Genomic DNA, 17,446 nt, shown 5'->3' with positions numbered 1-17,446 from the left:
TGCTTGGATAAAACCAGTATGAACATAAGGAGGAGAGTCAGTGTCAAAATGCAAACTGTGAGGAGAAATGCAACAGTAGATCTGAAAAACCTCGTGCCTTGTGGTTCATATTTCTGATCCAGTTTTGCTCTTTCTTTGTTTCTGTGATGTTTTTGAGATTGCTTCAAGGAATAAACGTAAGAGTTTTCATTTGGGGTGGAGGTGAGAAATTTGGTAGGATCCAGCTTACATTGTTGTGACCAAAAATTGGTATGTTCTTTCCTGTCATGCTGGGTTTTGTCAAGTGTAATAGAAATGCCAGCTGCTCCTTGTAACCTGCTGAAGTCACCTGTTTATCTAACTGGTTTGCTTGTCTTGGGTATATGTAAAGATCTGGTTTGCACAAAGCAAAAAACAAACGAACAAACAAAAAAAAAAAAAACCCAAAAGCTCAAGATAAGGAGTATGAAGACTGTAAAGATTTGTTGATAGTGAATCTGCATATCTGAACAAAAATAACATAAAGCGCTAGGAGAGTGTTGTGAATCAAAGGGGTATTTTGTAAATCTGTAGATACCTTTGTAAAGCCAGCACAGCCATCTTGGCTGTCTTTCTTGCTTGAAATTTGTAATGCAGCACCATGGTAATTTTCTCAGACTGTAGTTAATGTTGGGACCTTGGAATGTAGAGGTTGTGTCTGTTCTTAAGGTTGCTGAAATCTTGAATCTGGGTTATGAAAACAATTGAATTGGCTTAAAACTTGTGAGATGAAGAAAATAAAGCATATTGATGTGTATCAGCTTTCCAGGGTATACTAGTGATATTTATTTTCCTGGTCTTGGATATATGATTAAAGATGATACAGCTTTTCCTCTAAAGAAATATTGATACTTGTTGAAAGGCAAAAGTGTCACTTTCACATGAAACAATACAGGGTTATGGCAGTCACTTTGTAAATATCATGTGAATGCTGGGAAAACACAGACATTTTTTATAAGGACAAAGTTTCGGTGCCTTTCAAGCTAGAGGGAAAAAAGAGTGAAACAAAATTGCGTTTTTTGAAATGTTTGGTCAGCTTCCCAGTTTGACTAGTCAAGCTGTTTAATGCTATCACATCTACTGTCTGGCTTGTTGGTGGTGTTTTTAAACTTCTTTTTATTTTAGTATTTAATGGGAAGTTGAGGCTTTTGTGGTGAATACCTTAGGTCAAGAATTAAGCAACACAAAGTTTGCAGATGTTTAATAGCAAGGATTTGTTTTGTCTGATATGTACAGAATTTTAACCACATGGAGTTCGATCACGCAATTTCAATGCTCACAGAAATTTTAATTCTAGTTCAACTTGTGAACCCTTTTCTTACCTAACTGGTGTTCTGTGTAACTCATCTGATGCCACTGAGGTAACTGCCAATTTGCATTAATATAAGTGCAAATTTTGTGCTCTGATTTACAAGCTTAAAAAAAAAAATTACAAACTTAAAAAAAATCGTAATTCAGTGTGGATTCTAAACGAGAACAAATGAACAGCGAGTGGAAAATTTTATCTTTTTTTCCAAGCTTATTTGTATGAAAGTATATCCTTCATCATTTAAAACTTGCTAAAATCATCTTTCTGAGAAGTTGTCAGATTCTGTTCCTTTCTCTGAAATCTAGTTCATCTCATGGAGCTGGGGAAAGTTCTGTTCACAGAAAGGTTTCTTTGCTATTTGAGTTTGTGGAAGGGCAAAGGTGAACGAGTGAGGAGAAAATTCTTTTGCTAATGCAAGTATTTCCTGTAGACAGCAATTACATGCAGGTCTGTGAACTTTAGTTAGCTACCCACAAGCATTTGAACTGTGAGCTCAGCGCAGTGTTTGTCTAGCCTTCCTTTATTTCTGTATTTCCAAGATATCTGATAGAGACTTTTTAATTTTATTTTTTTTGAGTGAAAGATCAAATAATGCAATTATTTGAGCATTTTCTCACCAATTTACAGTCTGTATACCTTAAGAGAGTTTACAAAATAGGAAGCATATATCAGAGTTTGGCTATTTCCTGACTTTTTCTCCAAGCTATGATTCTAACTGTGCTAATAAAAGCTACTCTCTGCATAGTTATTTTACAGTTCTTTTGTCAACTTATTTTCTGATGTCACATTGACAACGAATTCTTTGTTGGGCTTAATTTATAAGCTTATTTTTGAATAAAGAATTATTTTTTTATTTTCTCTACTAGTATTTAATAAAAATCAAAGAGAAATAAACCCAAAATATGAAAGGGTGGTTCTTGTTATTTGGTACCAACTAACCAGCATTTCTGAATGGAACAGGTCATAGCATCCACAGCTTTTACGAGCAATCCCCCACTCTGTCCTAACAATGGGAAATGCAGTCCTGAGATGCTTTGGTTTAGATTCTGGATGTCAAATGCAGCCTGTGGATTCAGAGGAGTAGAGCAGGATTGTTTTATTTTGTTTTCTGACTTAACTCCCTGTCATTTCCCAATATGGTCAAATATAGTGCATACTGCTAGCAAATTGTCTTTGGTATTGTTAAAATCATTGACTTACTGTGGCTTATCATCAAATAGGATTGTGCAATACTGTCAGACTAGCACTGTGGGAATGAGAAAATGAGTGGCATCAGCATGAAAGCTGTACCTCACAGTAACTAGAAGTGTATGTACTGTGTTGAGACTAAACATGTCTAATGTTACGGAATTCCAGAAATTAATTATTTCAACTGTTTCCTGATCAGAGCAATATTTGAAATAGCCAAAAAAGAAGAGATGGGGGGTGGCGGGGGGGGGAAGCTGGCTGAAAACCCTTGGGCAGTTGATTTTCCAGTGTTACTAAGAATGCACACATCTTATAGAAATCCAAGAACTCCTTGAATACTGACTACTTGAATTATACAGGCCTTAAAAGTGCTCCTTTAGCTTTGATTTGTTCTGTGTATCACATCTTTACCTTAAATGTATACTGTTCTATTTTGTCCAGAGAAGGAAATGGAGTTTGACTTATATTTTCTGCTATGTCATATCCTGCTATTTTCTGATATGATCATATTTACCCTTCTGTGCCAGTGCACATGCTCACAGTGCAATCAGATTTTCCTTTCAGTCAGAAGGGGGTCTAGAACTGTGGTCTGGATTTAACCATCTCTTCAGTTCCTTTAATAGACAGTTACTTTTTTTTCCTCCCAAAGACCTCTCATTAAGGCAATCAGCTGTGTCTTTCAGGGTTAAATACACAGTGGGCTTTTTGTTTCACAGTTTTACTGTTTGTCCTGTTAAACTTCAAATTGCCACCTGGACTTAATATATTTGATGAATATCAGCTGGTGCTCTACTCCTTTTCACTGGCCTCAGGCAGTTATAGCCTGTCTCATGCAGCACACCTTCTGTGGTAACGTATCATCAGTCATATATTTGACAATGCTGTTCTTATGCTGTCTGTGGAAGTAAGGCATAAGAGTGAGTTCAAAACCGTTTTACAGGCATGTGTTAAGCAAATGCCAAAAGGCTGAAAAGGGCTTTATTTTATTTATAAAATTCTACATTGGCATTTTGTGAACAGCTCCTATAATTTTCAAATTATACTTTTGCATGTAATTTAAATGACCTGCTCTCAGCAGATGTTTGGTCTGCAAGCAATCTGGAAGAACCCAGTGCATGTTTCCTTTTGCCTTACCAATTTCCAATAGTCTTTAATTAGGAGAAAGGTGGTTTAGACCACTGGTGGTGATGGATTTACAAACAGGTATGTCTGGCCCACTGGTTTTTAGAAGCAGTAATGTCACCCAGTTTGTGTAATGAATAAGTTGAAAAATAAATTGTGTCTAAAAAATTAAGTATATTTTTTTCTTTAATGATTTGCAAAAAAGAACAATACATTTCTTTTTATGAACTGTCAAAAGAAAACTAGTAGTAGTTTATCTATAGGGAAACAACATAAAAATGGAAGGAACTGGCAGTTATGTCAGTATTCTTTTGGGCCTTGACGTGCAGACATTTCGAGAACATGAACTTTTATCTGGTTAAAACAAACCAAAGCAGATTGTACTTGACATTGCTTTGCAGTGGTCATGGACACATACAGGTTTACAGTGTCATATGCTGGCATGAGTGGCTTCTGTGTACTTTTTTTCACCAGACTAAGAAAAACAAGGTCTTAGCTTCAATTCTAAAACTCCCCAGTCATTTCTGGTTTAGGCTGTAACGTAAGTGGCAAAATGAGACTAGAGCTGGTTCAAAAAAACTCATGCTGTTTATGAAAAGAAAAAAAAAAGTGAGAATTTTTTTTCTCAAAACAAGAACAAAAAAGCTTTCCACATTTCTAAGCTAAACTTTTTTTTTTCTTTTTTTCCTGCCCTTTTCAGAAGATTTTTCAAAATCAAGCTTTTTATTAGTTTAAGTTTTTAAGATTTTAAAATACGCCATCACATTTTGGAAGTTACTATTTTTTTCCTACTCTTTTTGAAATTTCCTCCTCTATAAACATTCTTAACTTTTGTGCTTTCAGAAATTTCCAAGTGGGAACAATTTTAAATACATTGTATGAAGAACATTTCCCCCATATTTTCATCTCCCTCTGCCCCCAGTATGAAATATATTGTTGGGCAGTATTTGAAGAGCTAAAAGGCGAAGAGGAAAGAGAGGGAAAAAATCCACTAAGCCCAATACACCAGATCTAAAGGCTTATGATGAACTTCAAGAGGTAAATATGCTTGAATTTCTAGCTCAACAAGCACCTTCAGAAAGAATAACAATTATACTTCTTCTGTGAGAATAAAGTCGGCAAACCCTCAAACACTTAGGCTAGGTTTCATCTCACCTAATTTAGTCTGCCTAGCCTAAGGAGATAATCTGAGTAATGGGAGCTGACAGACAGCAATTTATTCCACCTGTATTATTATTTGAAGTTATAAAAGATTAATTCATTAACGTTTTGCTTTTGCCTATGTAATTTTCATACCAGCAACCGTAACTGAATCTCAATCTAATTTCTAATGTTTATTTTCTTAGTATATTTTTACAAAGCAGATAAACAGCTATCTAACAAAGTAGGCAAGACAAATACAGTTAGTTAACCACTCCTGGATGCCCATGAAGTTTGATCTCATTTGATAAACAGCAGTTTGTTTTCAATAGGGTGACATGCAGTGGCTTTTGACATCAAGTTAATAACTATGCCCCATTTCACAGGAGTGGAGTTACCAGTAGGAAAATGAGGATGAAAAGAAGGATGTCATGCCTCTACTCCACTCCAATTAATAATGCCAAATGCTGCAAGCATACTGTAATGTGATCCATTAGTGGCTTTGCAACTCTCCCTTTTCAGTTCTGCTCCAGAAATAGATCCATGTCAGTTCTGTTCCAAAAAGCAGGAATAATAACATTTGCAGAGCTGGGTAAAAGCTAGAATTTCACCAAAGGGAACATGAGACTTGCTGACTGTTGTCAGAGGAGAAATTTGTGGAAAGGTTAGGACAGGTTGCACAGAATTTTTACTGGGAGCCCTACAAAACTTCACGTTGTTCCATGTTACCCAAAGAGTACAATATTTTTGCATGTTTCAGGCTTCACCTTTTCAAGTCTCATGTTTATGACTACACCTTGCATACTCTTAAAAAGAAAAGTGCCCATAGCAAACATAACATTTGTCCTGGTGATGATGGCTTTGAAATTCTTGATAATCAAATATATTTACCTGCATGGCTAAATATTTTTATTTGAAAGACAGGAGAAGTATGTTTGGGGTTAAGACAAGAGGAGGTAATTTGCCATGACCTATTTTCATTCCATTCCAATCAAAATTGCACCACTTGACTGACTACTAAAAAGGGGAGCCTGAAGCACACTTAACTTTAAGTCGTCTGTTAATGTCAGGCCAAATTTCTGGTCTGCTACCTTGTAGGTGGTGACAGCCCTTTGCAATGGATACCTGTGTTCTGCACACTTGACAGAAACTTAAGTGCTACGATAGGAAAAAAGGCCTGAAATATTGATAGTTGATGTGAAGAAAGATCTCCAAGCACATAAGATGAAGATTTAACAGTTGGAAATGCACATCTTTGCTGCAACTAGCTGTGAAGTAATGGTAGTCCCTAATTCAGCATATTTTGTCACAGAAGATTAGTAGGACAAATTGTTCTTCAAGTAAAATAAAATTATTTGTGACTTCAGTCATGGTGTGAAAGAAATATAACTTCTCCAAATTTTGTGGTATTGCAGCAAAATTTGGCTTCTGAGCAATTGTCACAAATAGTTAAGTACTAGTCACCTTTCATTAGTCTGAAAATCTAAATAAGACAAAGCTTTCCCAAAGTCATGCTAAGGTGTTTTGATTTTTGTCTGGAAGAAAGCACCAAAGAATCATTCTTTTCCTCAGTTTATTTTGATCCTTCTGATGTCTCTCATTTGGTTTTGGTTTTGTGGTCCTTGTGGAAGCCAGTAGATAGGTCTCAAGTACAATGCAGTGCAGAACTGGATTGAAAATTCCTGATTTAGTAAAACATGCAAACATGTATATGCAAGACTTGAAGGTCTTGTCTGCAAATATGCCTTGTAACAGGGCTCCTTTCAGCACACCATTCTGGTAGCAGATGCCTTCCCACCTTGTCCTGTCTCCGCTCTCCTTCTGTGATACCCAGTGGACAGAGCTGTAGTTTCAGACCAGAAGCTCTGACTGCATGGGAAGCCTGGGTGCCATGGGCTGTGCCTACAGGCAGCTGAGTGAAATGTACTCAAAACAGGGGCTTTGCAGGTCTGTCACTCCTATGGCATACTGTGCATTTACAGTTTAGCACTGTTGCTGTGTTTAGCACTGTTGCTCTGGCGCTTCATGTGCCAAATGAAACCATTAGCAGATTTAAGATCTATCAACCATCTGTGCCTGCTATCTGTTCAAACTTGAGTGGGAAAGGGCTTTCAGTGCAAAGTTATAATGGGATGTAGGGGTGCTGGAAGGTCTCTGGGGTATGCCTTGGTCATTTGAATTAGTGTGCCCCTTGCATAGTATTTTCTGCCCATCCCTTCCTCCTGGATAATATTTGAGTCTCTTGAGAAGCCTGTTAACATGAGAACTGGTTACTGCATCTTTTATTAAATATTTGCAAGTGACCAGGAGTACCCGGCCAGCTTTGGTGTGAATGAGAAACTTAATAATCCATGAAGGCTTTTTAATATCTTTAATTTACATTATATTGGGTTCATAAATTAGGGAAAAAAAGTGTTAGTTACGTCTTTCTTCCTGGTGGTTGGTTAGAATACACCAGCTGTGACACACCATTTACAGAGATGGCTGGAGTCATTGTACATAAAAGCTAAAAATGACATTGAACACATCAGTGCAAGATAACTTTTGGTAGTCCTTATTGTAAAGGGCTTCTTACGTATGTTGTAAGAGCTGCCTCACTGTGTTGCACGAACGTACAGGAACCCGTTGAGGACAGAATGACTGATTATTAGTCCTGCTGTTTGTGGTTTGATCTGTTTAGCAAGTGTTAGGCAATAATGATTCAGTTTGGGTTTTTTTCTTCCTCATACTCCCTTATTGACATTTTTCATTGTCTTAGTGTCTGAAATTCCAGATCTAGAATGGCCTGCTATCATGTCTGAGTCTGTTTTATTTAATTCAAGTGCAAATCCATAGTATAAAGCAATATGAACTGAAAGCAAATTCAACTCATTATGTTGCCAAACTGAAGCCTTCGTATCCTGTAAAATGCAAACACAAATCTTCATGGCTGTCCACTAGACTGTGCGTCTGGGAGAGACAGAGATTGCTCAGACAGTAGCTCCAGACGTCTTGAGAACAGAGGCCTCCTTATAAGGTAAATTTACAGATTTTTCATGTGTCATTCAGAGGGGAAATAAATTTTAACAGATTGCAGTATTTTTTGTTTCCTGTTAAAGTATGCCTGAGAATAATGGCCAGTCAGTAAAACTGGTATACTCTCTGTGTGTTTACCAGTCTGCGAAAGATGATGTCTTCTACTTAGGTTACATTAAGAAGTACAGGATACCCCTCTAAAACACGCAGTCTCTCAAAAGAGCAACTCTTTTTACTTAATTCAATCAGTTTATATAATATTGTTTGTTGTTTGAAATAGCTGCTGCTTTTAAAGAAACATGCAGGATTTATTGCCATGGAGCCAACTCAAACACTGAGAATTGATTCTTTAAATTGCTAGTGAGCTGTATGGCCAGTCAGGCTATGATGATAAGCCTGGAAGAGCTCTAGGATATTCCTAAGTAAGTTTTGCATTGCGGAGGTCTGAAAAGTCTGTGGCTCTCCCCTGAGAGTTTTCCCTTGGTTCTCATGCTGGGAGAGGTGTTATTTCAGAAATGTTAGAAATGGCAAGGCATTCATCTCTGCAGCTTTGAAGTTTTGAAATATGTGGGTATTTTCCCTTATCTGTGAGTGTAACAGCCTTTGTGAGTACTTTGTTCTGTCTCTGTATGTGGATATGCCGGTTTAGTGCTGTGCAGCTGGGTACAGAGGAGTTCTTAGAAGAATGAGAAGGGACAAGCTGAACACCACCACAAATTAAGTAACTGAGATTAATGATCCTGCAGGAGTTCAGATGACAAGGACCGTGCCTTTGTAAGACAGAACCTATTTTTTGAAGTGCCAGATTGCTGAAAATTATTTATTCTTTCTTATTTTAAAATTGGGATCACACAGAATTAGAACCTGATTACAGTTTAAGAAAAAGGTGAGTCAGTTAAGCAGAAAAAAAACAACACAGGGTGACCATGAAACCTAAAGGAAATACTGTGGTGCGTGACGATGACATTGTTTGTTTTCTCTTGTTGGTGTGTTTAGGTTTTTTTCCCCTAGAAATGGAATTAGTTAACTTCCAGATCCAGTAGGTTTTGATCCATAAATGAGTGCCTCAGGAGCAAGCAGCTTATCTGTGCTCTCCTACAGCAGTGTTAGATACTCCAGATTTATTTCAGCTACATCTATGAATCCTGGGAAGCTAGAAAAACGGATTTTTTTTCAGGTGTGATCTGCAACATCAGCTCCTGTGGTGGACTTTTGGATTGAAATCTCAGAACTCCCTGTGGTAGGACTACTGTTTAACTGAGATTTAAAAGCTCCCATCAGTTTATGTAAATAGAAATGAAGATTCAGTAGATTTTTAGACTTTTTACAAATGTTAAAGAAAACAAAACCCGTCCTCAACTGATAGGCTATGAAGATTTTGTATTTGACACGTGTCACCAGCTGCTGACTGTCCATGAAGGGTTGTCATTAAATCAGAATTTCTTATACCGTAAATGACGAGATCTTCCTCCCACTACCATCAGTTCCTCCTTCTCCATTTCTCCGTTTGCTGAGGACAGAAAGCATCTGTAATAGAGGTTATGACTATCTGTAGTGCACTTTATGTGTGTATCACCCTTTTTTTTTTTTTCATACCTGAGTTTAAAAGAGAGGAAAGATTGTCTCCAAAGTGGTTTATCACACCTCAGAGCACCTGAAAATCTGAGGTCTGAATCTCAGAGCATGCTTTCGTCTCACGTTTTTCTTCATATATATCCCGGTATAAAAAGCTAATGCATGTTTAAGAAAAAGAAAAGTAAAAGTAAAACTATTGTGACTTCTGTGTGTAAAACTTTTCACATAATAGAATACACGCCTTCAATAGAAAATGGTGAAACAGTCTGTAACTACAGAAGTAAAAATTAAATATTGTTAATATAAACATTTTGCGGCAATAATAGGACATTTGCAAGGAAGAGGGATTCATATAGTTCTAAGAGAGGGTTGACCTCTGCTACTTCATAATCCATTTGAGAGCACTAAGGTTCACATAAGCTTACTTGCTTTCTCTTTTACCTGGAAGGCATTATTTTTTCAATAAATACCAAAATCAAGTCAATATTTTTAGAACCAGGATAATTGCCACTTTAAATGAACTAATCTTTGCTCTGAGGTTGTCTGACACTTTATATCCAATGCCAACAGGAAAGAAATAATAAAGATATATGATTTTGGTAATTGATCAGGAACATCTGAATGGGTCACATAAATAACAGACTAATCAAAGTATTGTCTAACCGTTTAAAAAAACACATGCCCGTCTGCCTGTACATTTATTTAGATTAACATTGCTGTCAGAATTTGTGAGAAATTTGGGGAGAGGATTTCATTTTCACCTTAAGGTTAATGATCTCATAAATAATAATTTGTCAATGTAGAGGATTAGATATATTATTGAATTGCTTAGTGTACCTCTTTAAAGTAGAGGCGTGCATTTACTGTTCTGGGCTATTATTACTCTATAGATAAAATTGCAACTTTCATGTCTGCCAAATCCTACTCTAAGTAATTTTTTGTTCTAACAGGAATTAATTATATTAACAATCCAATATTATGCAGAAGAGACCTGGGACTTTTCTGTCATATGAAGTATCATGCAGTGTTTTTCTACATAAAATATATTATTATCACATTATTGATAACTGACCAACAGGTTATCTAAAAAATAAAATAAAAATCATCTGTTAAAAAATAAATCAGATATGTAAAAAACACATAAGGAACTGAGTCCTGGTTCTTGTTTATGGTGGTGAAAATGATACTTGCAATCATATACAAAGTGCTGATCTGTCTTGGGGGCAAATACCAAGAAACTTAAGTCTGGTAGTTTGGGGTAGGGTTATATCAATTTGCAAGGAACTTTTATTCTTCTCCACTCTTTTCTAAAACCACTTTAGCTTTGTATGAAGAATACTATCAAATTGAATATTTGAGATTAAATGAAAAGTTGCATTTCTCTTGAATATCAATTTCAACATGGTTTTTTTGTGAGATCTTTTACTTGTGAACCAAAATACCCACACTGTGAAAGATACAGTACTTCACAGTCTTTGTGTTCATTTATATCCACATCAGGTTGCCACAGTCAAGGCTGCTATTTACTTCAAAACTTGCCATATTCTTTGGGCTCCACCAGTACTTATTAAAAGGTGCTGTGACAGCCTGACATCAGTGGAGTCCCTGCATGGAAGCAGACATTCTTTTTATCAGCAGTCACTATCATCTGCTAGGTTGTCTCTGGGCTGAGCTCCTCAGGCTCTGTGTAGTGTGCCTTTTTTCCCCCTACTCTGAACAGGAAGGAACGGCCTCTGCATGTGTTTAACCCCACATTTTTGCAGGATACTGATATTTCTGCTTTTAATTCACTGCAGTTTTACAGGAGAGTGTGTCCCAGATGTGGTTGCTCTAAAATGAAAGAGCACCAGTGTTGGGTTTGAATGTTTCCCATCCAATTACCAATTGCCCCTTCAATTTATTTTGAAAGGTTTTTTTCGCTTGAGTATGGGGTTTTCAAATGATTCTGGTAATCCTGGATTTTTTTTCCTTGTTTTTACAGGTGACCTGTAACTGTTTCACCATCAGTAATGGAGAGATGCAGGATGTTGGTGTTGGCCTGTATCCCAGGTACTGTGGACACTGTTTCATTCACAGGCAAAACCTATGTTAGGGTGGTGGGTTTTTTTTTTTTCTTTTTTCCTAGGTAGCTGTAAGGGCCATCAAAGCAGCAGGTAACATTTCTAAATGAGAAACTGGGAAACGTGAATAAATTAAAGGAGGATTAAAAAGTTGAAAACAGTCTTAATAGTCCCAGTTACAGAGTTAAAACAGTTTAAGTAAGATACATGTTTGTATTTTATTTTCATGGAGGTGGAAGTCTTTTCTAAGTAAGAATAAATGCTGACATAAAAAATGAGTGACTGGGACTAGTAAATGGAAACGCGTTCAACATTGCTTTATAATGCAGATATTTTGCAGCCAAGAGCCTTCTGAACTGGCAATTAAAATAAAGATTGAACACATTTATTAGTAAATTACCATAACTGAGACACCAGTAAGGTGAAAGGTTAAGCCTCTTGAGAGTTGGATGTTAATATTTGAATTTCATATTATTATTTTTGTTTGTATTATTTAAGAAGTACATCCCTTTGAAGGTTTTTCCTTCATAGAATTCATTACCCCTAATTGTTAATGTGGAAAATTATTGTGTATAATTTAAAATTGTGTTTTACCATCTTAATTTTTTCATAATACACGAACTATATTGTCAATATCTCAGTGGACCTGTCAGTATTGTTTCTTTTTCTACTAATGTCACACATGTAAGATTTGACTAAGGACACTTAGTATCTTGAGGCCTACATTATGGTAAAGATAAGGGAAAGGTGGTTAGGAGGACATGGGAATTAGTGCTATGTAAAGTACAGAAAAGTTATTTGATTTTCTAGTGGAATGGAAACAAACCCTTTCACATACTTGGGAAAAAATGGAATATTACTTTGGAGAAATATTATTAGTGAAATGTTTTCTTTTGCTTAAAAAAAAACAAACAAAACCCTGACTGCAAAGAAAGTGACTATCTATGTTCTGTGATAATGCATTGCCAAGGCATGCCGTAGACTCTTTCCCAAGTCAGTTCAGAGCAGTTCAAGTTTGCTGTAGAAAATCACTCTGAGCTGGGAAAATTGTGAACTTAAACCTGTAGTTCCCCAGTCCTAGGCAAATGGCCTTCCAGATGAATTCATATGCTTCCAGATGAAGCTGTCATCAAATCCACTAGTGTTTCCTGGAGGTTAAATTTGATTGAAAGTGCTTTGTTTAGCCTCTTCAAGAGGTTGTACATTGTTGCATGACTTGATAGCTTCAGTATGCCAGCCTATTTTAAAACAGATAAAATCCTGTGGTCCTCCTCTGCATCACCTTGCCATCAGCTTTGGGAGTATGTCCACTGATCTTGCAATAAGTTAAATAGACACTCTCTCCCAGTGCACATTACTGTCTTCATGTGGACTTTAACCACATATATTTTATTAGGCCAGAAAGATATCAGAAGAGTCATGCTCCTGTTGATACCCCCTTTAAGAGTCCAGAACTGAATAAACATGGTCTGGTGCAGGGCTCTGCCCTTTGGCAACATCCTCTGTTTTGCCAACAGCAGTTTGGTTTTTGGGTTGCTGAGTTAGGCAGACAAGAAAAGCAAATAAAGGCAGCCAGGAGCTGGATAAGCCAAGTGTTCTTTCAGCCTGATGATGCCAGAATTTTTCTTTCAATGGGTCAATCCCTATGGGACTGATGTTGGCCAGGCAAAGTCAGTTGTTTCTCAGCTAGTGAAACATGGGACTCAAAAGCATATAGTGGATGTTGTCTTAACAGTCTGCTTGAAAAAAGAGGCAAGGGCGTATCTGTGTCAAGGAGATCCAGCAGCGAGTGTGTCTCTTGGGAGCGGCAGCAGCTGTGCAATGAGCTGTGCTGCTTCAGCTGTTACACACCACAAGAACAGAGGCTGAATCAAAATATGCATAAAACAGCAGCAATGGCTGTATCTCTTCTTTCAACTCTATACACCAAGTACTTTGGTTTTGGGACACAATATACTCCATTTTCTACCTGATAGGAAATATTGGTTGATTGCTGGCCACTTTGAGCTGCAGTTCCACTGACAATCAGGGTAACCGATAAGGTTAGTATGAAGCTGAGCAGAAGCAGCAGAAATAAAACATGGTCCCAGGTTATTAACCTTTTGCTCTGAACTGCCAGGTTGCCTTGTTCCCTGCTTGCCTGCTTTGCCCTCTCCCCTGAATCAGACCATTGTCCCCTCCCACCCTGGCAGAAACACATGAAGACACCGAGACATGGCTCCTATTAGCAATGAATATAAATCTTCTAAGTGTTAATTTTCCCCCACTAACCGCGAGAAGCTCATTTACCAAGGCTTTTATTTGTTTCGTAACTTAATTGCTTGATACTTCAGATGTAATCATGCTGGCCACTTGGAAATTATTAAAGGGGAAGGGCAGTGGAGGCTCATCTCTGAAGTTTTTTCTCTTTCTCTCTTCCCCTGTAACACCCCTCACAGCATGTCTTTACTGAACCACAGCTGCAACCCAAACTGTGTGATCGTTTTTGAAGGATACCAGCTTTTACTTCGCTCTGTCCAAGAGATCCAGATCGGTGAAGAGGTAATTAACTTGTCCTCCCTTCCATCACAGACACCTGCAACAATGACATCTCCCTAAATAAAATCCAGACTGCAGGGCCACCAGCTTAATATTTTGATGATATATTGATGCCACTTTCTAGCACATAGCTATCAGGGGGAAAATGATAAATAGAATCATCTCTTCACACTGCCTGGGCCCCATAATCATTACTTCTCATAAATCACTAGCAGTCTTGATAAATTCTTCTTCCTCCTTTCCTCCTCTAGGCACTTTATTTTGTTTGTATTTGAATGTCTTTACCCTGATGGAAACACTTAATGATATTTCTGGGTGGAATGCAGTGTTCATTAAGTCATTGCAACAATAAGCATTTGTCAGGCTGCAAACATACTGTTGTAGTAAACCTTTCATTGACAGTGAAAGTAGCAAGACAAGTTTTGTTTTCTTGCAGATTTCATTAGAGAAGACTTCAAAAATACCCCTTTCAAAAGATTTCTGATTTGGTCTAAGGTATTCTCAGCTTTGTTTTTAAGACAGCATTTCTACTAGTTTGAAAATAATTATTTCTGTCTGGGTAAGCATTTCAAAGTAAATGTCTTTTTCAACAACGCAATAATGAATTTGATTAGTAAGGCCTGCAGAGACATGTTTATATATGTAACTTTACATGCACTAGTGACCTATGTAGTCCTAGCTGTTGGTCATTTCAAAATCATGACCTAATGTAAATATGGTTCACACCTCTGCTGCAAACTTTGGGAAGGTCAAGGGCATATGTGTTCAAATTTAGAAGTTGTAATCTCTTTTCCTCCCTATTATTTTCTTTTTCAATGTATCCTTTCTCTAAGAGAGTAGGCAGCAAAATAAGTAAATGGGAAAATACTTTTTTTAGGCAAAACATTGTGGGAAACCAACAGAAATGCTTTTGCATACTTACCTTTTTGCCAAGAGAAATCTTTTAGGATGCAATATACTTTTGTGGAGCTCTTGAGTGTAGACATCTTTTGATCTGGCATTCTTGTTCAAGCCAAATTTTAGATACCTTTCTTCCATTTTATCTGTATACCATAACTTTCCTCTTGGCTTCCTAATTCACCCAGATGGGTTTTTTATTTAAAAATGCAGTAGAATTTAATGTATTTCCATTAAATTTCCCATTTCATTTGGATTAATTATTAGAGTTCTAAATTCTGAAGCTATCCTATTTTTCTGTATGTGGATATGTTTTTCTAGATAAATATCATAAAGCAATTCTTTTAAAGAAGCAGCTTTTACAGACTAGGAGGGACCCTCAGGTGGTCCTGGGTGGTTCTGGAATGAGCAGTGAAGTAGAATTCCCTTGCAGGCACGACCACCATGCAGACTGCTCCAGCTGTGGAGCTGTGACCCAGTTTTAGACTTCATGTTAGTAGTCTGTAACCCATAGAAGTCTCTAGTTTAAAATCAGTGGTGAAACAAATATGGCGTAAGTTACAAATCATTTGTAAGGCAATCAGGAAATAAATATAAGTTATAAAACAGGGCAGCTAGGACCAGTTCTGTGTGAATACAGGCTTTAAAATGATTGCATGTTGTGTGGGCATATTATATTTCCTAAAAAGATTTGCCTCCAATAAGGCAGTAAAGTCAGAATTTTCTGACAAGCTCATGTTCTGGTGTCTTTGTTGTGAATATTGTTTCTGGTTTTGATACTGAAAGGAAAACTTGCATTAAGAAACAGGTTAAGATTTTGCATATGAAGATCGGCTGAGAAAGTTGGGGCTGTTCAGCCTGGAGAAGAGAGTTTTTATTTATGTTACTGAGGTCATGATTGAGGCTAATGGGAGAGAAAATACATGTTAGGGAGGAATCTGATTGGGTTTTCTGAATAAATTAAGTGCTTTGAGGTGGAAAGATGAACATTGTTTCAAGTCATGAGGCAACAAGGACACGGAAATAATTATTAGTAGAAAATTTGCCTTATCCTGTTCGAACTTACACTAAATTGAGAAAGAATGAGATGCCTTATGTAATAATTAAAAAGAAGTAAATAAGCACTAAGATTCATGAGAAATGGTAAGCTAAGTAGCAAGTCAAGCTTGGATTAGTAGAAGAGGAGTATGACTTTAGTATCCATACAGGAACAAACTTGATAGGGCTTCTGGACCCTTTCCAGGAAAGTATCAGCCACTGCAATATGATGTGTTCACTAGGCCAGTGAGAAATAAAAATATTTTTGCACATTTGTAGTGTTTTCTGTCAGAAACAACAATTTACTCATGTTGAGGAGTTGTTGACCACCTATAATCACAGGGAAAGCAGAGACACAGGGTGTTGAGGTAACTGGCCATTGTGGTCACCTCGCAATTATAGAAAGAGGGAGGCACCAGCATGGTTTTGATTGTAAACCAGAAAAAGAGATATTATTACATGGGACATAACTGCTGCAGTGCGATGCAGATGTATTCAGGAATAACATTTACACCCAACCACACTTTAGAGTGCTCAAGCTATACGAATTCATTATATTTATCAAGTCAATGGTAAAAAACATGCAAGATTGAGAACCTCAAAGTTTTTATGTTTAGAATGCAATTTTTTTTCAGTTCAGTTTTAGTCTCATGTCTAGGCAGATATTGTTGGCTTTGCGTGTTTTTGACAGGAAGGCATGTGGCATTTAGTGGGTTTTAATTGACTTTTGGTTTGGGCTTTGAAATTCGTTCCAATCTTAAGGCCAAAATGTATCTCAGGCTGTAGAAAATCAGGACTCCCAAGACAGAAAATGTTTGCCTGAATCCTTACAGAATGAAAGTGCTAAATTTGATGGTGCTTTGCATTTGCAAAAGTAATCACTCCGAAAGTCATATGCAGAAGTTTTAGCCATCTAGGCCTTTGTGGCAGAAAATGTTGCCAGTCCTGAAGCACTAAGAAATCATGAGGCATTAACATCAGGTTTTTGTAGGCATTGAAAGAAGGGATTCATACATAATTGCATGCTTTTCCAAGTTGAAGCTTTAAGAAAACAAAGTGTATTGCAGGAATCATAATAAAATACTGTGAGTTGGCAAGATGGAGAAGTGGCTGATGTTAAGTTTTGCTTTTGAAGCTAAAAAATCAGATTTATCTTAAGGTACATTATTTGAGTCTTATACTAATGTGTTTCTATGGAATTGCAAGCTCTCTGAGGGCAGAAAGTTACCATTTTAAGCAAAAAATACACTACATTCCCATTGGCTTTTGCCAATGAATGCTTTAGTCGATGTTCAGAATATCAGCTTTCATTTCTACCATTATAAAAATTATTTGTCTGTTTAAATGACATTTCTAATTGTCATTTCATGTAGATTTGTAATGTGCAAATTCAGCTCTAATTAGGTAACTTTCTCCAGGCATGGTAACCTTTCTGTTTTTCCTTATCCATCCTTGCTTGGCTCTGTTATAATTCATATGAGGTCCCATGGGTCTATGCTAATACCCCAAATTCTAGTGCTTGACCAGTTGTTAAAGATCACCACTA

General features: G+C 37.0%; 1 protein-coding gene across 5 annotated transcripts in view; it reads left to right on the top strand.

Annotated features, from left to right (window-relative positions):
- Positions 1-17,446, top strand: part of SMYD3 (SET and MYND domain containing 3) — a 396,189-nt gene that overhangs the window by 301,734 nt on the left and 77,009 nt on the right. For all 5 annotated transcript variants that reach the window (XM_061365801.1, XM_061365800.1, XM_061365803.1 and 2 more), the window contains 2 exons: positions 11,349-11,416; positions 13,866-13,968. In XM_061365801.1, coding sequence (XP_061221785.1) covers positions 11,349-11,416; positions 13,866-13,968 — 171 coding nt within the window. The remainder of the gene's footprint in view (positions 1-11,348; positions 11,417-13,865; positions 13,969-17,446) is intronic.

Source organism: Neopsephotus bourkii, unplaced genomic scaffold, assembly GCF_033783945.1.
Source record: "Neopsephotus bourkii isolate Nb327-2 ecotype Australia unplaced genomic scaffold, CSIRO-AGI_Nbou_v1 NB_1292, whole genome shotgun sequence".
Classification (NCBI taxonomy): domain Eukaryota; kingdom Metazoa; phylum Chordata; class Aves; order Psittaciformes; family Psittacidae; genus Neopsephotus; species Neopsephotus bourkii.
The sequence above is the reverse complement of the archived record's forward strand: the minus strand, read 5'-3'. Positions and strand labels throughout refer to the sequence as shown.